Genomic DNA, 22,370 nt, shown 5'->3' with positions numbered 1-22,370 from the left:
TTGAGAAGATATACATAAGGTAGGAAAACTGTATCAGGCTAGCAAATTAAGACATCATTTCTGAAAAGACAAGGGACTATGATTCATCATAGGACACTTAGAATATATGTGAAATTGAGCATTATGATTATCTATTGAGCTCAATCAACAGTAACAGCTATCATGTTGGAAGAGTTTACAGTGTACCCCAAATCCCTTTCTTTACTTTCATCCGATCTACAGATGAAGAACTTGAGGGCTAGGAGGTTCATTGCTTAGTGGGAGAATTAGTTCCTGTCGTTTGCCAGCTTAGTTCATACTAGCGTGGGACAGATGTCTCAATGGGATACCTTTTGTGTTGTCGTGCTTCTGTTGTTCAGTGTCTGAGACACCTGGATAGACCTCCTTAATTGAGCTCTTGGGGAGGGATGAATTTATCTGTGAGAAATCAGATGAGAGAAAGAATGCTTTATGGCCACAGTTCTCCAATTTCAGCACAGAATAGGAATCCAGTCCCAGGTTTCGGATTCTGCAGTTTTGAGGAGTTGATGATTCCTACTGTGATGACCTAGCTGCTGGTCCAGGGGACACATTGTAGTACAGCTGGCTTGGTTCCAGGTGCCATAGGGACTCTGGGATTCCAGGTGCTCCTCTCTTTGGGGCTTTTCACAAAGATCAAGTACTGACTTGTGGTAGACAGAGTCAGATTTGACATTTTGGCAGGATCCCTCAGGTGATGTGCATACATGCACAAGTTTGGAAGGCAGTGCTGTAAAAGGTTCCCAAATATGACTTTGGAAAACTGAACCAAGGTGTGGCCTTCAGTGTATTTCTTTTCTTAATATATATATATATATATATATATTTTATTGTAAAGATACCGTACAGAGGGCTTACAGTTACTTGAGTAAGGTAATGAGTACATTTCCTATTGAGCATTGTTATCCGTTGGCAAAATAGTAATGCAGAACTTATACATTATGGTAAAGCACTAAAGACTTCCAATGCTCCCACTGGTGGGGTTGGAAAAATTCAGTTTTAGTTTCCCCATCAGGAAAACTGTTGGAATAGGTGAGCATGACCTATGTGAATACTGCAAATTAATTCCACAATGGCCAAAACTGAGGGAAACTAGCCTTGGGCAGTGGGTAACGAATAATGAATAATGAATAAGCCACTTGCCTGTCCACACTGCAGTGCTCAGAGTCAGCTGTTAGCTGATGGCCTGCTGCTGATACTGTGGCCTTGACTTTATCTCTAGGGACAAGTCTGTCCTGTGGCTGAGTGGGTGGTGTCCGGGAGGAAATACAGGGCCAGATGGTGAAGAGAGTCTATCACACTTGCACTCTTCCTGTTTGCCACATTAGCCTTGGAGCTGACTACTAAAAAAACCTTTGTTTCTGTAACTACCTCAACAGCCTTGCTTTCTCTGCTTCTTTTACTGCTTCCTATTTTGTCTCCAAGGAAAACAAAATGTTGATCCGTGATTTAATTGTCATAACCAGAGACAATGAATTTTTTATTATCCCAGGAAAACACTTTCTCTTTGTCTTTGAAAGAGAACAGCATATGGAATCTGGAGGGTTCAGATTCCTTAGGAATAAGCAAATCCTTACCCTTTCACCTGAGACTTCCTTGAAGCAAAATGACTGTTACATTTACTGTGTCATGTTTCAACTGGACTCCCCCTCTCCCGTACCACATGTGCTATGCACATAATATGCATTTCCCTTCTCTTCTTTTCCCCTCCCCTTAAAAACCGGTTTGTGCCTCCTCTATCATATCCAGTCCTCTGGCAGCTTGTGATTGGCTAAATCATAAGCCAATGAGGTCAGATGCAACATCCTGCCTTATGCTTTTGACCTAGTGTTGCTTCCTCAAGAGAGTTGTAAAACCTAGAAGCAGAGAAGCAGAGCAGTGGAGTCCCAGTGAGAGGATGGGAAACTCTCTCCTGAGAGATCTCAGGTGAGTCCTTGACTGAATGCTGTCTTCCTTGGGAGAAAGCTGAGAATGAATTTGTAGCAAGGGTGGACTTTAAGAAGATTGAATCTGAGGATGATATCCTTAAAAGACCAGGGGCTGTGGCTAAGGGTCAAAGTGCTAGCCTTGAACACAAAGTGAGTTAGAGGTTACATGCAGGCTCTGAGTTCAAACCTCAGGACTGGCCAAAAGAAATGGGTTTCAATTTAGCATGTCAGTTTATGAGTATAATGCATCTTGAGCAATGATATTCCTTCCATTATTCTTCCTCGTCTTTCCTTTCTCTCTGTTTTACCTGCAGTTTGAATTTAAATTTGAATTCTGCATCTTACCTGGAGGTTCTAGATCTGATCACTTGGATCTTTCAGCTCCTCTTTTCTGTTATCTGGAGATCCAGGGCTTACCATCCTATCTGTTGGCTTCATGAAGTCAACATGAGAATGGCAGTTCCTGAAAAGCATGTTCACAAAATATGTGCTTTTGGTTTGAGTAATGCTTTTCAGTGATTTTTAGTTCTTCAGTCTTTGAATGGTTGGGGCTAATGTATATTATGTATATAGCATCATAGAGCATTTTCTATATAGTTTTTTTTTGTCGGTCGTGGGGCTTGAACTCTGGGCCTGGGCAATTGTCCCTCAGCTCTTCAACTCAAGGTGAGCGCTCTACCACTTGAGCTACAGCGCCACTTCCCATTTTCATTGCTCTGAAAACATGCTGTTGGTCCATCCATTCATTCCTCCTCTGCTCAAGCCCCTGAAAAATCACTGATCTTTTACTGTCTCTTTAGTTGTACTTTTCAAAATGGCATATAGTTATAATGTTTGGTAGATAGAATATTTGGTTGTTTTCTTTCACTTGGTAATATACATTAGTGTAAGAAAATTACACAGGTGTTCTCCATCACTTAAAATGAACCACAAAGCTCTGATTATTTGATAGTATCCTTCTCTAGAACTTGTGTCCTTGAAGAGAGTGGATTTATGTTGTATTTCAGGCCTCTGGAACAGGAGAGTCTACCTGTAGAGGACAATGAGGCATACAGTACAACCTTCTGCAGATTGTTTATGTGCAGTGTGAAAACACTAAGCAGAAAGTAGTGAAGGTTTTTCTTTTGAAAACTTATAGCTGGTGCATGAATTGCATACAGAATGCAGGGGTCCTTTTTGTCATTGATCTCTCTGCTCATCTATCTAAGTGATAAGGGTACATACTATGCAAACGTACCTTAATAAACTAAGAATAATGCAGCAATTTCTTAGTATTGAGACAAAAGCTACTGAATTATCAGGCGATAGGATTTTAATTGTCTTTAGTATTTGTTCATGTCTAGATAAAGTTAATTTTTCAAAAGTGAGAATTTAGTGTATGGAAATATCACATTAATTACAATAATATGTATAATCAATATATGTTAAGCTAACAATTTAAAGTAAGATTAATTATACAAAATTCATATTGCCATCGGTAGAATCACATACTGTCCAGATTTCTTTAGGCAGCATAGAACTTATTTCTTGAAGGAATTCATGGAGCTGGAGGTATAGCTTAGTAGTGGTACATTGCTTGGCCATGGCTTCAATATCCAGCATAGAAAAAGTTATATTTAATATCCATCCTTGTTCATATGATAACTATTCTGTAAAAATCATCTAATCCTCATTCAATCACTCAGTCAGGAGTAATGTAATCTTAGGAAATCATGGAAGGCTCCAAGCAAATAAGGCTCTATGTCTCTACTATCGTCTTGAAGAAAGATATTAAACCAAAATAAAGAAAAAGAAAATGATTCTTAAGATTGAATCTGCTCAATGCTCCATCATTACTTTTAAGGTCTGCTGGAAACTAAGTTCTAGATGCCAGAGATTGGAGCAATGGAGGCCATGTTGAAGGGGATGGAGCCATGGGCTTTCTAAATATGACCGGAGCCTCTTTTTGTATTCGCTTTAGTAAATAATTAAGCAGGAGTGATATTTTAACTTTTTAGTGTTTTACAAAATGATTAGAAAAAAGAGAGTATATTAGATTCTTTGTTAATAAGCTGCAGTGCAAAATTTTTGTACAATTTCTCATAAAGTTGATGGTACACTAAAAATGAGCAGAGAGGAGCTGACCTCTGGGCAGGGTCTAAAAGCACCGAGGCCCACATCCTGGAGTGTATTTGCTACCAGATGAGATTGAAAGTCCTGAGTCCAGACTTGCTAAATCATAAGACTTCTATGGTCTCTGTCTACTACAGAAAGTAAAATGGTGAGAGGGTCTCCAACTACTGAGACAAGCAGGTGTGGTAACTAGGCTTCTCAGTGCTCCCAAAGCCAGTGTAGTGGCTTTACCTAACAGCCAGAAGTGGCTATTATACAAAAACAAGGTAATACTCCATAGGGAAAGCAGCCCAGAAGTGAATAACTGACCCCAGCTACCAGAGATTCCAATGAGTCTCCACCTTTATCTGAGAAGTGCGGGGGATCAGATCTCATGCCCTGGGCACGTGGGCAAATGCTGGGCTACTGAGCCATACACTAAATTTAGTGGTGAGAAATAGCATCCCAACTCAGTCACTAACACTGTTCTTCCTGAACATTAGGACTGCTTCAGTGGATAGATTCTTGGTTTGGTGATTCTTAGTCACAAATGCACAAATTCCAGTTCAGAAATATGACAAAACACAACAAAACGAAAGGTAGGGTGAACCTCCAAAACTGGAAAACCCTAATAACAAGGACTAATAATATTAAAATAGATACAAATTCAACAGTTTTAAAAATGAGAATGATTAATAAAATTAAAGAGAACATGAACAAATACTTGAATGAATTCCAAGAAAACCTAAAGAGATGAATGAAAGTAGAAAGATAAGGCAAGAGATGAAAAAGGAAAGGTCTTGAAATATTTAGACATTCAGAAATAGATCAAATTGAACTGTTGGAATTGGAAAACTCACAAGATACAACAACTTGACGCCCCTTCAGTAGACTGAATCAAATTGAAAACAGGCCATGAGGATAGAAGGAAAAGCAGAGGTATTAGAGCATTCAGATGAAAGCAGATAAAAGAACTTAAAGAAATACAAACAAAACATGTGATATCTCTCGGACATCATTAAAAGTTAACAATCTATAAATCATCAGCACAGAAGAAGGACAAGAGGTTTGAGCCATGTCACAGAAAACAAAATCATAGCAGTAAAGGTCCAAATCTTGAGAAAGAGATGGGTGTCTAGGTACAATAGGCTTTAGAACTCCAAACAGACAAAGCCAGATCAATCTTTCACATATCATATTAAAACGTCAAACATACATAATGAGGAAAGATCATTCACAGCAGAGGCAGACAGAAGCACAAAGTCACCTATAAGGCAAATACAGCAGAATAACAGATTTCCTGTTTTTAAAATTTTTATTATAAAGATAATGTACAGAGGGGTTACAGTTACATGAGTAAGGTAATGAGTCCATTTCCTATCTAGCATTGTTACCCTGTCCTTTGTTTGTCCCCTACCATCCCTTCCCTGCCCACCTCGATCCTCCTGCTTCCCCCATCCCGAAGTTGTAAAGTTTGTTTTCAAAATAGTGTCTTGTATGTCTCATTGTTAAAATGGGTCAACTTGTATTCTTTTTATTGGGTCTGGTCGTAGGGCCTGAACTCTGGGCTCAAGGCTAGTGCTCTACCACTTGAGCCACAGCGCCACTTACCGGCTTTTTTCTTTTTGCTTATGTGGTGCTGAGGAATCGAACCCATGGCCTCGAGCTTGCAAGGCAAGCGCTCTACCACTGAGCCACCTTCCCAGCCCTCAACCTGTATTCTTGTTTCAGCATTTTGTTATTTCTCTTCCCTTTCCCAAATTAGAAAAATGTATATACAAGATTCAGGGCACCAGAATCAAATACAATGACAACAGGGGTTATACCATAGGGAGAAGAATATACAAAAGCCACAAAAAACCCACATAGTACATTAAAAACAACAGCAACAAATAAACAAACCTCTTGTGTCCATATCTTGGGGTTCATTTCACTTAGCATCATCTTATAAGGTCATCAGTACATAGTTTGTGACCTTTTTTAGTTTGTCTGGTAAGATTATCCTAGATGTATACTAGTTATTGCAAATAAGGGAAACCATGGGACTTATGTTTCTATGGGTGTGTACACACACACACACACACACACACACACACACACACACACACACACACAAACACAACACTTCCCCCCCAAACAAAAACAAATAAACAAAAATAAACATTTGTTTGCCTGTTCGAAATGTAGTTTTGCTGGTAAACATAAATGTAGGCTTGGAGTGAAAGTCTCTAAAAAGATTTTTCAAACAAATTGAGCTTGAAAGTAAGCAGAGTAATAACATTCATATCTGACTTCAACACTCATAGCAGCTTTCAAACCAAAATTAGTCAGAGGAGACAAAGAAGGTCACTTCATGTCTAGCAGGATGCAATAACAATTTCAAATTTATATGCAATAAATGTACAATTTCTTTTTTTGGGGGGGGGGTCTGGTCATGGGCCTGAACTCTGGGCCTGGGCGCTGTCCCTCAGCTCTTCACCTCAAGGCTAGCTCTCTACCATTTGAACCACAGCGCCACTTCCGGCTTTTTTTCTCTCTGCTTATGTAGTGCTGAGGAATCGAACCCAGGGCCTCATGCATGCAAGGCAAGCGCTCTACCACTGAGCCACCTTCCCAGCCCTAAATGTACAATTTCTTAAAGTCAATGATGCTAGATATAAAACCACAGATGTACTTCCATACCATAATGATGAATGACTTTAATACTCCACACTCACCAATAGGCCATTCAGTCAAAAAAAAAATCAAACAAGAAACTTTAGAACTAAATGACACAGAGCAAGTCAACTTAACAGACATCTACAAAATATTCCAACCAATAACTGCAGAATACACATGGTTCTCAGAAGGCTATGGATTTTTGTAATAAATCAATCATTTTTTAAGTATGTAAAGCAAGTTTTACCAAATGCAAAAATGCTGAAATAATTATTTTTATCAGACCACTTAAAACTAAAACTAGAAAGCTATAACAAAAGAAGTTACAGAAAACATTTATATACCAGAAGACTAAACTGCACATTACTGAAGGACAAGTGGGTCATTACTGACATAAAAGGGGAAATGAAAAAAAAAACTCAAACCCTAGGATCAAGTAAAAATACAAACAGCAGAACTTGTGAAACTCAGGACAGTGTTAAGAGGGATGTTTATAGGTATGTGTGCCTTCCTTAAAAAAGTCAAAGTGATCCCAAATAAGTAACCTAAGAAATCTTGTGCTCTTAGAAATAGAACAACCAGCCTAACCCCAAAGCAATAGAAAGAGTAAGATTAGGGAATAAAGTAGTGAAATGGAGATGAATAGAATGATCTCATTGAAATAAAACCTTGTTTCTGTGAAAAGACAAACAAAATGGACAAACCCTTAGCAGACCAACCCAAAGAAAATGGGGAATGAGAAAGACCATATCATAGAAACATCAATGAATTCCAGAACATAGGGGGACTCTTTAAAAAGCTCATATTCTGATTTGCATTTCTTTTATGACTAGAGAGGTTGAGCATTTCTTCATTGTGTCTATTGGCCATCCTTCTTTTCTCTTCAGAGAAGTTTCTTTTTAAGTCTTTAGCCCACTTATTTATTGGGCAGTTGTTTCTTTGAGGATTTGTTGTTGAGGGATTTAATTTTTTGAGTTCCAGTTGTATTTTAGATATGAGACCCTTGTCCGTGGTATGGCTAGTGAAGATCTTCTCTGAATCCGTGGGCTTTCTATTAATCTTGCTAGCTATGTCCTTTGCCATGCAGAAGCTCTGCAATTTCATGCAATCCCATTGGTCCAACCTTTCTTTGATTTGTTGTGTTTCTGGGTCTCTATTAAGAAAATTTCAGTCTTTGCCAAGGAGACCACCTCACCCCAGTTAGAATGGCTATAAACCAAGAACTCTAATAACAACAGATGCTGGAGGGGATGTGGACAGAAGGGAACCCTACTGCATTGTTGGTGGGAGTGTAAACTTGTTCAACCACTTTTGAAAGTAGTATGGAGGTTCCTCAAAGATTCCACATAGAGCTCCCCTATGACCCAGCAATCCCACTTTTGAGCATTCACCTGAATGATCACAAACAAGACCATACTAAAGCTACCAGAACAACTATGTTTATTGCAGCATTATTTAATAGCTAAGATATGGACCCAACCCAGATGTCCCTCAGTAGATGAATGGATCAATAAAATGTGTTATATGTAAACAATGGAATTCTATGCCTCCATCAGAAAGAATGACATTGCCCCATTTGTTAGGAAATGGAAAGGCTTGGAAAAAATTATATTAAGTGAAGTAAGCCAGGCCCAAAGAAACATAGGTCCCATGGTTTCCCTTATTTGCAATAACTTGTATATGTCTGAGACAAGCAGAAAAGGTCAGATAAGTTGATGTTAGGCGAAATGAACCCCAAGATAAGGACTCAAATGTTTTTTCTTTCTTGCTATTGTTTCTAACATATTTATAAGATGATTTCTTTGTTGCTTTGTATGTCCCTCTGCCACGATATAACCCCTGTTGTCACTGTATTTGATGTTGGTATAATTTGTGGAAGGGAAGGAAAAAACAAATTGTTTAAATAGGGATACAGGTGGACCCATTTCAACAATGAGATGTACAAGACATTATGTCAAAAAACAAACTTTACAACTTTGGCTTGGGCAGGTGGGGAGTTGGGGGGTGGGGGATGGGAGGTGGAAATGGGAAGGCATGGTAAGGGGAAACGAAGGAGGAGGCAATAATGCTTGATAAGAAATGTACTCATTACCTTGTTCATGTAATTGTAATCCCTCTGTACCATATTTTCACAATAATAAAAAAGCTCATATGCTGATAAACTGCTAAAAAAAGGAAAAATGAAGCTAGGCATAGTGGCATACATGGTAATTCCAGAACTTGGTAGGTGGAGCAGGAGGATTTCACGTTTGAGGCAAGCCTGTGAAATACTGCCTTGAAAAAATTAGAGAGGATGCAGGGTAGAGGAGAGAGAGAGAACCAGAAACTCCCGCTGAGAGCTATGGAGAGAGGTTGAATAAGAGGTTGTCTCAATTTGGGTTTCAGATGTGAGATTCTTCCCTTATTTTTAAATCTCAGAGTGTTGAATGTAATACATGCCTCAATTCTTAGGGGTAGCTTTCACTTGTGCAAGTCCATTTTCATTAATTTTATTTCTTCATTTTTCCCAAGTTCTGAGTTTCTCTTGCCTCCCTGTAAGTACTAATTTGAATGAGTTTTGTATCTAGCTTTAGAATGTATACATATTTGAAAAGGCGCAATGCTCTTTGTGTTTGAAACTATGATCTCCACACATCTTTGAGATCTGTTGTTAGAGCTGCTCTACAGCTGTTTACTTCTGCAGGAATCTCAGCCCACAGTATTCATCCTGTGCTGGACTACCCACCGATTTTGTCTGGGGTCAGACATGTTGCACACATTCATCAGGGAGCAGTGTCCTGGAATGCTGCTCATTCCTTTCCCAAGTAACTGAGCCGATAATTCCTCCACTTCTGAGAGCTTTCTAGTCTTCATCTCCTTCGTTATAGTTACAATTTCCATGTTTCTGAATTTTGAAGTTTCTATTAAATGTTAAATAGTCAGGGGCGAGAGGCATGACTCAAGTGGTAGAAGCATCAGCTGAATAAGCAAACTGAGCAAGTTTAAGCCTTTGAGTTCAAACCACAGTAACATAAAAAAATCCAAAAAACAAAAACAAAACAACAAAATAAAACAACTTAAATGTTTTGGCATCCAAGTTGCAATAATATTAGGCCAGATACCAACGACTCCTGTTTGTAATCCTAGGACTTCAGGAAGCTGAAATCTGGAGGATCACAACATGAATCCTGCTGGATTCAAGTAAATGAAACTTTGTATTTAATTAGCCATCAAAAAGTTGGGCTAGTGGCATGGCTCTGATAAAGCAGTTGAATGAGAGTAAGCAAGTTGAATGAGAGAATGCAAAGCCCTGGTTCAAGTCCTGATACCAGCTAAGTTATAGCCCAGTGCTTTGCTCATATATATTATATTCCTATTTTGTATTATGTAGATCCATTGCAATGTTGGCTATAGCCAAACCGTAGCTATTTATACAGTGAAATTCATCAAGTTTTATCTAGGTGTATTCTTTTATTTTTTTAGTATTTAAATTCCTTTTTGTTGATTTCTACAGTGAAATAAGATTTTCATATACATGTAAGAATCAAATACTAATTGCAACATGAGTTGAATTTTGCAAATGTATATGCCCACATACCAGCACCACAACTGTAATACATAACTCTTCAAGTTCCTTCATGGGTCTTACCACTAGCTCTCCTCCAAATTCTGCTATCATTTTTTTTCTCTCTCTTGACATTGGGTCTTGTGGCATAGCACTGGTTTGCTTGGGACTTGTGACCTTCCTCCTTCTTCTTACCAAGTGTTGGGATTATTTGAGTGCACCACCCCACTCTACCAAACATTGTTAAGATTTCTATTGCTATATTTTCCTTCTTATAAATGGACCCATATAATGCACACTCCTGTGTCTATCTTCTTTTATTTACCTCCAAAAAGTAAGTCATATCCTACAACTTCATCTGTTGGAAAACCTAATCTCTTTTCATTGAATATAGTCTCTTTTTAATTTCTACATCAAACTTTTTCTATGTATTCTCATGTTACTCCATTACTCCATTCTTTGTATTCCATTTCGTTGTAATTTCTTCAGAGTGTATCATCTTATTAGTAACACACTGTTTTAACTTACATGATTTGCTATAATGTTAGCTTGCGCTGATAGTCTTACGTTAGTACAGGAAATACAAACTGGAAGATTCTTTCAGCAAGAAGAGTTGTCTAACTGAGTACTTGCTAATCACTGGAATGGCTGAGGCTCTGGATTTAAGCTGGGGAGCTGTCACCTTGAGAACTTCCTGGTGCTATCCAGCCTGCGAAGCATAATAGGACAGGAATGTTGACAGCTTCATTTCCAGCTGGTGATCAGAGGAAGAATAAAGGCCTCTGGGAATTTACACAGCACTTAATTTTCGCTTGATGTTACACACATACACACTCATTTGTCTATATGAAATGCCACACACATCTGTCCTTTGAAATGAGTCTGAGACGGGCATGCTGCTCTCTGGTCCCTCTGATTGGACAGGGAGAAAGGAGGCTAAAGGGAAATGGATTTTGACATTGTTAGTCAACTCTGTCCTGTACACCTCTCTTCACTTGAAAACTGATTTAGCTCTTTAAGACTTTATCTTCCCACAACATGTAAAACTGAATATGAGATTTTTATTATTACAAATTCAAGCTTGAATTTTCACTGAGATAATATTAAATAGATATGTTAATTTGAACCTAAACAATATGCTTGTACTGATACACTGCTCCAATTAAGACAGTTAAATAACTGTCTTTGTTCCAGTGTTTTTAATGCATTCTAACACAGCTTTAATCTTGTAAGGTTCCATTAATTCTTAATTAGGTTGATTTTGAGGTACCATATACAAGAATGACAAGACCATGAATTATATTATCTACTCTGGCTTTGTTAGAATGTTTTTGAATTTTGTAAGTTAGTTTTATATTTATCAGCCTTGATGAGCTTTTCCTTATTTTAATGCTTTGTTATTTCTACTGAGTTTTCTACACTATTTATTTTTTATTTTTTTTATTGTGAAAATACTGTACAGAGGGGTTACAATTACATGGGCAAGATAATGAGTACATTTCTTATCAAGCATTGTAGCCTCCTACTTTGTTTCCTCTTCCCATCCCTTCCCATCCTCCCCCTGCCACCCCCAATTCTCCCCGCTCCCCCCCCACGCCAAAGTTGTAAAGTTCGTTTTCCACATAATGACTTGTACATCTCATTGTTGCAATGGCTCCACCCGTATCCCTATTTAAACGATTTGTTTTTCCCCTTCCCCTCCACAAACTATACCGACATCAAATGCAGTGAAAGCAGGGGTTGTACTGTGGGGGAGGGACATACAAAGCAACAAAGAAATAATCTTATAAATGTGTTAGAAACAATTGCATGAAAGAAAAAAAATTTGAATACGTATCTTAGGGTTCATTTCCCTAACATCACCTTATCTGACTTTTTCTGCTTGACTCAGACATATACTAGATATTGCAAATAAGGGAAATCATGGGACCTATGTTTCTTTGGGCCTGGCTTACTTCACTTAATATAATTTTTTCCAAGTCTTTCCATTTCCTAACAAATGTGGCAATGTCATTCTTTCTGATGGAAGCATAGAATTCCATTGTGTATATATACCACATTTTCTTGATCCATTCATCTACTGAGGGGCATCTGGGTTGGTTCCATATCTTAGCTATTGTAAATAGTGCTGCAATAAACATAGTTGTGCTGGTAGCTTTAATGTGGTCTTGTTTGTAAACATTTGGGTAAATGCCAAAAATGTAACATCATCTATAAAGATAAATATTTTTCTAAGTTCTTGAATTTTTTACAACGAATATGTCTTTATAAATATATCAATATTATGTTTATTAATAGCATTCTTAAGAATTCTTGCAACAGATCTTGATTGGTCTTTGAAATTTTCTACTATATTGGATGGATTTTTTTGGTCTACTGCCTTGATCAAAATAAATAAAATTCACCTCATAACAAAGTTAATAAGAATTTTATTATTAATGGGGCTCAATATCATCAAGTTATTTTTTCAACTTCTGGAAGAACTTTGTAATTCTAAATTTTTGAGATTAAATGTGTTAATTGTTTTTTTTGATGAATTCCATAATTTTTAGGGTAAAAATCTACTTGATTGTGATGTGAACTATTCTTATAGAATTTTTATATTTAATAACTCATTTTATTGAGGATTGTTACATCAACTTTCATGAATTTGGGAATGAATTTCATATCAAATTGAGCTTTTGATTATTTTTCTTCCATTCATTATGTGGACTTGCCATCATTTTGTTTTTCTCCTTTATAGAATACCTTGTAAAGACAGAGTGTATTGCCACTTGAATCTTGATTCTACATGTAAACATGTAAAGATTATTCATGTAAACACATAGAATAGAATTTTTTGACTTATTTAATGTACTTGTGTGCTAAATTTTATTCTGAGATACCTATTTGTATTTATATATACTCATATATATTAGCTACAATATTTGAGAATTATATTTGTAGCATTTGTTTTTATTTAATATTTTTGTGGGTGGGAGAGATTCATCTTCCCTTTTCCCTTAAATAGGTCTTGCCAATTGTAGTCACTGATTTCATTCCTTTTAATATTTTTTGTTTCTTTTTGATTATTTATTTATTTCTACCAACAACTAGTGACCTTTCTTTTTTCCAGTTTCTTGAGATAAATGTTTACTTTGCTATTATTAATCATTTGTATTTTCTGTGAACATATTTTAGAAAACAGTTGCCTTCTCTTTGAACTTTGCTCTTCAAATAGTCTTGTATATCATTCATTATTATTTTACTGTGTGTTCAGAAAGTTCCTTCACTTTTTTTTGTTTTGTTTTTGTTGGTTGTGGGTCCTGAACTCTGGGCCTGGGCACTGTCTAGCGCTTCAACTCAAGACTAGTGCTCTACCACTTGAACCACAGCACCACTTCCAGTTTTTTCTGTTTATGTGTTGTTGAGGAATCGAACCCAGGGCCTCAAGTATGCAAGGCAAGCACTCTACCTCTGAGCCACCTTCTCAGCCCCTCCTTCATGATCTTTTTTAAAGCAAAGGATTACTTAGATGTATTACTTTGATGTAGACACGAATAATTTTAGTAATAAATTTACTGTTGATTTTTAATTTTACTTCTTGATAGTTGGAGAAACACGTGTGTGTGCTGTTCGACATGCTGACTTATAACTTCTTTTTCTTCTGTGTTTCCATGTAGTTGCCTGGGAAAGAATAAAGGGAAGATCAGGAAGGAAAATGTAGGTGTGAAAAGAAAACGGTAAGAGTTGAGCCTTTTTCTTTTAGATTTACTTCCAGTCTGGGCCTTTAAGCACTGAGACCTGTAGAGCCACAATGCTGAGTTCTTTGTGGGACTCCCTTTATGACTTGGGAGCAGGCTGGATGGTAACTGAATCTTAACAAGAGAGACAGGACATCAGTATATATCCTATGCTTCTCATTGATTATTTAAAGCATGTCTAGAAACATATAGCTGTATTAAAGATTGTTCACTATTGGCTACAGCCACACTTTCAACCTATTCCCCATAGGGTAGCCAAAATAATCTTCAGAAAATGTGTCTAATTATAAACAATCTCTCCTTGCTTATAACCATTCTATTGTTTTCCATTGCTTCTGGAATGTAAAAAAACTCATCGCCAAATCTACTACTTTACGGGGATTGGTTTCTTAAATCTCATTCTTCATTCTCTAAACGAATCCACTTGTTTTCCAGCCTTTACTTCCATGTTCTTTAAAGCCACCATTGTTTTGGATTGCTTAGACATTTCAGGTATTGGCTGCACAGTAATTTTTTTTCTTAAATACTGTTGTTCATGCTTAACATTATCTCCTCTTGGAGTTTCTTGACTACACAATGGAAGACTTCACATTTTCACTGCTTAGTTTTCTGCCATGGAAGCCTAGGTACATGTTGTGGCCTTAATCTCAAGTTGCAACTCAGTGTTATTTCAGCTTCTTAAACTCCCTCTCTGACCACATGCTCTTCAAGGCATGGTACAACTTGCTAGTGTGCATCTGTTACCCAATTCTTACATGACATTCAATGGAAAAATATTTTTAAAAAAGAATGTAAAAATAGCAGATATCTAGATCTTGATATGTGGCCCAGATTAGAGCAACAGAAATTCCTACTCTATTTGTTTATCATGGGCTTTTTGTATCTTTGCTTTCAACCTGTTTCCTGATCTTTCATCTTAAGGTCTTGGTTTCTTCCTCTGAGTTGGCCTTTTTCGATATGTTGTGAAGGGGTGTGGGGGCTGAGACCAAGGGCCTCAGTCTTCTTTGTGGGTGACATGAAATGATGTTTGCAGGCATCTGGTATCTCATTAATGTTTTATGTTGACTTTCTCTGGACAAAGGTTGACTAGATATATCAGCCCTTGGGGACAGTGGCTTGTCCTATGGTCCTTTGCAGCTTTAGAGAGGAAAGAAGCAAGCTTCTACTGTCACAAATTGCTTCTTTATATTGTTGTTCAAATTAGACATGTAAATTAGGTATTTAGTAGAGATAAACTAAGAATTCAAGGGAAGGGTCTATTTGATCATGTCTGAAGAATAACTTGGGCTGTAGCTCAGTGGTCAGCCTTTTGTCTAACATGTATGAGACTTGGAGCTTCATCCTTAGCATTGGAAATAAATAAATAAATATTAAAATTCAAGTGAGATCTATACTAGGTATTGTTGTTTAATTCTCTCTTGTTAGAGGAACTGAAGCATTATTTTTCAAACACCAGCAAGACTTCATTACAGAAAGATAATAATGTAATGAAAAAAATATTGAATGCTTTTAAGCTCTTGTCTTCTAAAAATTTATTGAGTGAAACTCAAGGAGCTTTAAACAGCAGCTTGATGGGGGAGATTTCACCTGTGTGACTATCAGGCAGTTGTAGTCAGATACATGTATCTCTATTCAGCTCTTTTTTTGGAAATAAAAGAAAGATAATATAATATAGTTTGTCTTTTTCATGGCAGCATGAGCAGATGATAAGACCAGGGACGAAAGCAGGCAGGAAATAAGTGGCCACTCCCTGACAGAACACAGGTTTTCTGTTTAGTGTTGCCTGGTATAGTTTTCATGTCTCAGCAAAGTACCACAGATTAGATGCCTTAACCAACGGAAATGTATCTTCTCATACTTCCAGGGGTGAGAAGTGTGAGACCTATGTGTTGGGTAATAATAAAGATATGCCTTTGTTTTTTCCAGGCCTTGTACAAGTGAGGCAAGTGTCTAACACTGAGCTACACTGTAGCTTGAGAAGAGTGTTTTGATATATGTTACAAAATGATTACTACAATTAAGCACATTGACAAATTAACATACCATCCATGCCCCACAGCTACAGGTGTTTATTGCGGTGAGAAATTTCAACAATGTTGGACGCTATCATTAATGATAGTGTTCCATGTTGTGTTCTCTCTCCTGTGCAATCACTTTTCAGAGTTATGTCTTTGTTTCAAAACTTTCCTCTCCCTTCATCTTTGAATACTTTAGTTTCATTTCATTTGTGGGAATAAAAAGAATGTGTGCATTGGGCCTTACTGTTCATCATTATCTTTTATCTAACCAGTCTACTTTCTAGTTTTCCATCATTAATTTTATTTTGTTGTTCATTAAAAATTATTTATGTTTATTGTAAAGGTGACTTAGAGAGGGAAATCAGTTACAGGTTAGATGATGAGTACATTTTTAATACTTTTTTATTGTAAAAATACTGTACAGAGAGGTTACAGTTACATGAGCAAGGTAATAAGTACATTTCCTATCAAGCATTGTTACCTCCTCCTTTGTTTTTCCCCCACTATTCCTTCCTTCCCACCTCCACAACTACACTTCCCTCCCACCCCCCCAAGCCTAAATTGTAAAGTTTGTTTTTCAACATAGTGTCTTTACATTTCTTTTTGAACAGTGTCACCTCTTCCCTCATTTTCTCACTGCGTCTTCCCTCCTGACCACCCTTCTCCACAAGTTGTGTAGTTCATGTTCAACAGTGTCTAGAGAGTATCACTGCTGACTTAGTCATTTTCTCACTGCGTCTTCTCTCCTGACCACCCTTCTCCACAAGTTGTGTAGTTCATGTTCAACAGTGTCTACAGAGTATCACTGTTGACTTAGGTTACCCTTTTCCTCACCATTTCTGTGCTTCCTCTTCCCTCCCCGAATCAGTTAAACTTACATGTAAGACAAAAGGTACAGAAATCAAATATGATGACAAAAGGGGGAAAATAGGCAAAAAAAGAACTGCAAAAAGTAAAATAAAAAAACCTTGTATTTACATTTCATAGATTTCATTGCAGTAAGCAGCATTTTATATGATCATATGCACATAACTCTTAAGCCCTTGTGATCCTCTCCTAAGAATATCCTTTTGTTCTTACTGTGTGAATGTTTAGAGTGCTGTTTAATTAACCATGTCCAAGTGCAATTATTTGTCTTTCATTATCCATTGGGTTTTCTTGTAGATTTATAAGCACATCCTAATTACTACTAATGAGGAAAACCAGGAAGCCTATGTTTCTTTAGGTCTGGCTTACTTTGTGAAATATATTTTTTTTCTAAGCCTAGTTCCTTATGGATGAGGAAATGTCATTCTTTCTGATGGAAGCATAGAATTCCATTTTGTATATATACCACCTTTTCTTGATCCACTCATCCACGGAGGGACACCTGGGTTGATTCCATATCTTGGCTCTGATAAACAATGCTGCACTGAACATGGTTGTGCTAGTAGTTTTAGTGTGGCATTGTTTCTGGTATATAGGATAAATGACCAGGAATCAAATTACTGGTTCATAGGGAAATTCTATGTTTAGTTTTTTGACGAATCTCCATACTGCTTTCCAGAGTAGTTGAACAAGTTTACATTCCCACCAACAATGTAATAGAGTTCACTTTTGACCACATCCCTGCCAACATCTGTTATTGTTAGTCTTGATCATAATCATTCTAACTTGGGTGAGGTGGAATCTCAATATTGTTTTAATTCACATTTCTTTTATGGTCAGAGAATGGCCAGCATTAATTTTAATTGCAGGTGTGTGACCTTTCTGTCTTGAGAAGAATTGACCTTGTCCTTTGAATTTTTTATTGTTGTTTTCATTTCTTGAGAGGTTTCAAAATTCCCTTCCATTGTTTACTTTATTTAAATGAGATTGAGTGCATTCAGAATCTTATGGCTATAGACTATTTTCCTGATTTGAGTCAGCTCACTCTTCTCCATTTATTGTCACTATGTTAGCAATAATTATTAAAAATAATAATGAATTGAAATTACATCTATTAATATTATCGAATAATGTTAAATAAATATATTATCTAACAATAAAAACATATTAATGATTATTAATTTTAATTATTAACCAATATATTAATAAATACCTCTTCATTTATTGTTTCTCCTTTTTTGTTTTATTTTTGTAATCCAGCTCATCTTTGAAACTTAGTGCTTAGTACTTTGAAAGGAAGAGGATTTTTTTTGTGTGTGTTGTGTGTGTGTGCATGTGCACACATGTTTATAAATGTGTTTGCCTGGTTAAAGAGAAGAGGTATCTTCTGGGTCCTGACAGTTCTAAAGGAGAGCAGGCCTTTGCCAGTTGTTCTTTATCCATTGCTGGCTCCACAATTTTCTTAGACTCCCCTTAGATCCCTTTAGATTAGGAGACTGGGAGAAATAAGAAGTGTTGTGTTAGACCAGTTTACTGGTTCACACCTGTAATCCCAACTCTGGGCAAGCTGAGGCAGGAGGATCACAAACTTGAAGTCAGCCTGGACTATATAGTTACCCTATCTCAAATAAATAAATGTACACATAAATATCAAAGAACATCAGAGAAATAAATTGGCTTTCATCCCTCTTCCTTGAATTGTTCTAAATACCATTCTGTTTTACATGTGATAATATGCATGATCTGGCAGTTCCTTAGCCTCACCCTAAGTTTTATTCTCTACTTTTCATTATTTTCCTTGTTTTTACAGAAAGGATGAAGCAATATTGTCATTACATCTCACCCTGACATTGCAAACTTTGCAATGATCATTAGTGAAGGGCAACCAAAGGCTTCTTTGAAGTGCTCACTAGGCTTTGGTGAATCTGCATATCTCATGTTATTATCTCTTTCCTTGTAGGCAGGAAATGACCACAGTTGAAGGAGAAATTCAAGACCAAGATAAGAAAAGTACGTTATTGCTTCCTCACACTTTTTATGCTAGGGAAGTTATCAGACATCCTTTTCCTATTATTTTCAAGATTGGAGCTATTTTAACACTCACTTTCACCCACAACCAATCACATCATTCCTTGCATTATGTAATAATATACTGTAATGATTTTGTGTAACTTATGTTGAGCAACACTTAGAAACCTTACCTGGCAGTCATTAACCCAAACCCTGCTGATTCTAACTTTATATGGGTGCTTTAAGATAAGACCTTAAAATTTTTTTTCAGTACTGAGGTGTGAGCGCAGTGACTTGCGTTTACTCGACAAGCTCTGAACCACTTGAAAGATACTCCAACCAGCATACCACCCATTTTTTAATTTTCTGGTATTTTTTGCAGCTAACTTGTTTTGATTTTTCAAAATGTACAAAGTTTTACAAAATTTACAAATCTAGTTATCTTTCTTGTCATATTTCACAGTCATAGCATGTTTTTTAGATACCATTTTGTTACAAACTTGAAAGTCTACTTTGTTCAGAAGACTTAGTGTGAATCATTTTCACAGAGAACATAAAACCTTGGTATAAGAGGGAAAAACACGTGTGTTTAGATAATGGGTCCCTGCAATCTTATCACTATGTTCTATCCTATCTATCTTTTCACCCAATTGGTGAATGTTTGGAATTCTCATATTTATTTCCTTTTGTTTTTTTATCCTCTAGGTAAAGAATTTCCATCTACTTCTAGCCAGGTAATTAAAAACTAACAAAACAAATGCTCAATTAACTTTTAGTATATTAACTTTTATTATATTTTTCTGGAAAAAGTCAAAAAACAGATTACTTCATTCAAGAATAGTGCCTTTCTCTTTTGTAATGAAGAAATCTTCCACATTTAAAATAATTTGTTTGGTTGTTTCAGTTAAGAAAGAAGGAAATAAAACTTACAAGTGGTTTAGTAGCTGGGTTCCAGTGGCTCATTCTTGTAATCCTAATTACTCAGCAGGCTGAGCTCTGAGGATCTTGGTTCAAAGCCAGCCCTGGCTCAAAAGTCCTTGAGATTCTTATCTCCAATTAACCACCAGAAAACAGGAAGTGGCACTGTGCCTTAAGTGATAGAACATTTGCCTTGAGCTAAATAGCTCAGGGACAGTGCCCAGGCCCACATGTTACCAGTTCTGGCATCTATTTTTTTGTGCCAGTCTGGGGGCTTGAACTCAGGGCATGAGCATTGCCCTGAGCTTTCTTTCTCAAAGCTAGCCTTTTACCACTTGAACCACAACTCCACTTCTGGCTTTTTGTTTTGCAGATAAGAGTCCCATGTCCTTTACTGCCTGGGTTTTCTTTGAACTGTGATCCTTAGATTTCAGTCTCCAGAACAGGTAGCTAGGATTACAATGTGAGGAACTGGTGCCTATATGTATTATTTTAAAATATTTAATAAAATATTTTAAATAAAATTAATAAAATATTCAATAAAATAATAAAACATTAAATATTAAATAAAATATTTAATATTTGATAATTTAAAATTATTTAACATGTATTATTTAAAACTTTAAAGCTATTATGATGGAAATATATAAAAAATTTCTGACCACCAAGAAAATTAACTTAATTTTTCTCACATTCTTTGCCAATCCTTGTACCAAAGAATTAGAATTTATGCTCACAAATATGAGAGAAATTGACAGCATGAGAAAAATTTTCCTTATAAAACTATATCATAAAGATGTTGAGTTAGTATATATTAATGATTAACATTTCATTTCTTTCATTATCTGTGCAAGTATGTGTAGAGACTGAGGCCTGGCTCAAGTGGAAAAACTCTTGCCTACCAAGCGTGTAGTCCTGAGTTCAAATCCCTGTGCTCTCAAATGTGTGTAAGCTCTAAATTTCATGACAATTATTTTCTTTTATAAAAATTTTCTATATGACTTGATAAATTGCCTTTTGGATTTCAAGATATGCAATGTAAAGCATATGGCTTCTTTTTGGCTGAGACTCATAGCAATAATAACATCTTAGTATTAAGTGTATTATTGTTATTGTTATTATTATTATTAAAGAAAGATGTTTCTTTCCTTTTGCATTATCCAGAGTGAGATGAAAGTGGAATAAGAATTAGTTTGGGGCACCACATATTCCACTGAAATGAGTTTGCTAAGAGAGTAGCTTGGAGCATGGATATTCTAAAATATGTCCAAGGTTCAGAAGCTGTCAGATATGTAAGGCAAGGAGAAGGGGCAGGACACAGAGCTCAAATGTGAGGGGTGATGTCAGCTCCTAAACTTCTTTTCTCCTTATGCTTAGCAGGACAATGAGAACAGCAGTGGTTGTGAAGAAGTGTGCTACACCACCATTAATCATGGGCTCCTTCGAAGGTCCTCCCTGAATTCCAATGATAATGGATATGAGAATATTGACTCTGGCACCAGGACAGTGAGACCCACCAGAGCAGAGTCCGAAACAGAATATGCCTTACTGAGGACTTCAGTTATTTGTCCCTCTTCCTTGACCCCTGACCATGACTATGAATTTGTGCTTCCAAAATAAAATCTTCAACTTCCTCATCATCCTCAAGAAATGAAGAGGAGACAGAAAAGCGGGTTTTGTGAGTAATCCTCAGCAGTTGAAAAGCACTCATTCTTGACCATAGTTTAGAAATAATAGAATTTTACTGGCTTAGGAAACCCTGTGGGGCATCTTCATGGTCAGAGTGAAGCCTTCTACACTGACCTAATGACAGAGAGGATTCTGCATGTTTGTACTGTATGGCTTGAGGATATAGATAATCACAAATTTCCTAGGACAACAAGGTCAACCAGTTGTACATCCTACAATATTGAGTCCTAATCCTCCTCACCAAATATCAAGAATCAGTATTTCCACATTCAAGGATCTCTTTTCTTTTGAGGTATAGTTCTAGCTAATCAACTTTTAAAATATAAGAGTAATGAACTTACCTGATCTTCATTTACAATTTTGTCTTTGTACTGGAAAATTTTCCTTGTTAACTTGTTATAATAATTCAAGCATTAGTGACTTTTTTTACACTGTACTTTCTGAGAGGAGGAACTAAAAATATGTCATAGAAAGAAAATGAAATGTGTCAGGTACAGTTTTCTATCAATGTTCAGAATAAATTGGAGCATTCTGTTCCAAGATTAGTAAAATTAAAATTAAAAAAGAAACGTGTGCTTGTAATTTTGTTTATAATATACTGGTTAATTTACCTTGCAATTGAATACTTCTTCTGAAGGAATGTGAACAATATTTGGTGTTAAAATCCTAAGAAATTGGTCAATGGTACATCTATTTATAATTTTCGCTTCTAGTGAAATGTGTGTGTGTGTGTGTGTGTGTGTGTGTGTGTGTGTGTGTGTGTGTGTGTGTGTGTGTGTGTGTCTTTGTGTGGGTCCTGGAACTTCAACTCAGGACCTGTGCACACTTTCCCCATACTTTTTTGCTTAAGGCTAGTGCTCTACTAGTTGAATCACAGCTTTACTTC

The 22,370-nt window shown here is 36.6% G+C and overlaps 1 protein-coding gene across 2 annotated transcripts; it reads left to right on the top strand.

The window, feature by feature from the left end:
* Positions 1 to 1,873: 1,873 nt before the first annotated feature.
* Positions 1,874 to 22,005, top strand: Gcsaml (germinal center associated signaling and motility like). Of its 2 annotated transcripts, none has more exons than XM_070034110.1 (5): positions 1,874 to 1,944; positions 13,902 to 13,961; positions 18,828 to 18,877; positions 19,583 to 19,611; positions 21,176 to 22,005. In XM_070034110.1, the coding sequence occupies exons 1-5, from the start codon at positions 1,916 to 1,918 to the stop codon at positions 21,413 to 21,415; spliced, it is 408 nt and encodes a 135-aa protein (XP_069890211.1). In that variant the 5' UTR covers positions 1,874 to 1,915; the 3' UTR covers positions 21,416 to 22,005. The 2 variants fall into 2 exon arrangements, with proteins under 2 accessions (XP_069890211.1, XP_069890210.1); XM_070034109.1 differs by having other exon boundaries at positions 21,173 to 22,005.
* Positions 22,006 to 22,370: the final 365 nt, after the last annotated feature.

Source organism: Dipodomys merriami, unplaced genomic scaffold (genome assembly GCF_024711535.1).
Source record: "Dipodomys merriami isolate MVZ:Mamm:240054 unplaced genomic scaffold, mDipMer1.0.p SCAF_24, whole genome shotgun sequence".
NCBI classification, from domain to species: domain Eukaryota; kingdom Metazoa; phylum Chordata; class Mammalia; order Rodentia; family Heteromyidae; genus Dipodomys; species Dipodomys merriami.
Note: the sequence above shows the minus strand (reverse complement) of the source record. Positions and strands in the feature narration are given on the sequence as shown.

Coding starts and splice junctions, on each gene's coding strand:
- Gcsaml (XM_070034109.1), top strand. CDS start 1,916: ATGGGAAACTCTCTCCTGAGAGATCTCAG. Junction 1,945..13,901: donor TCTCTCCTGAGAGATCTCAG/GTGAGTCCTTGA, acceptor GTTTCCATGTAG/TTGCCTGGGAAAGAATAAAG. Junction 19,612..21,172: donor TTCCATCTACTTCTAGCCAG/GTAATTAAAAAC, acceptor CCTTATGCTTAG/CAGGACAATGAGAACAGCAG.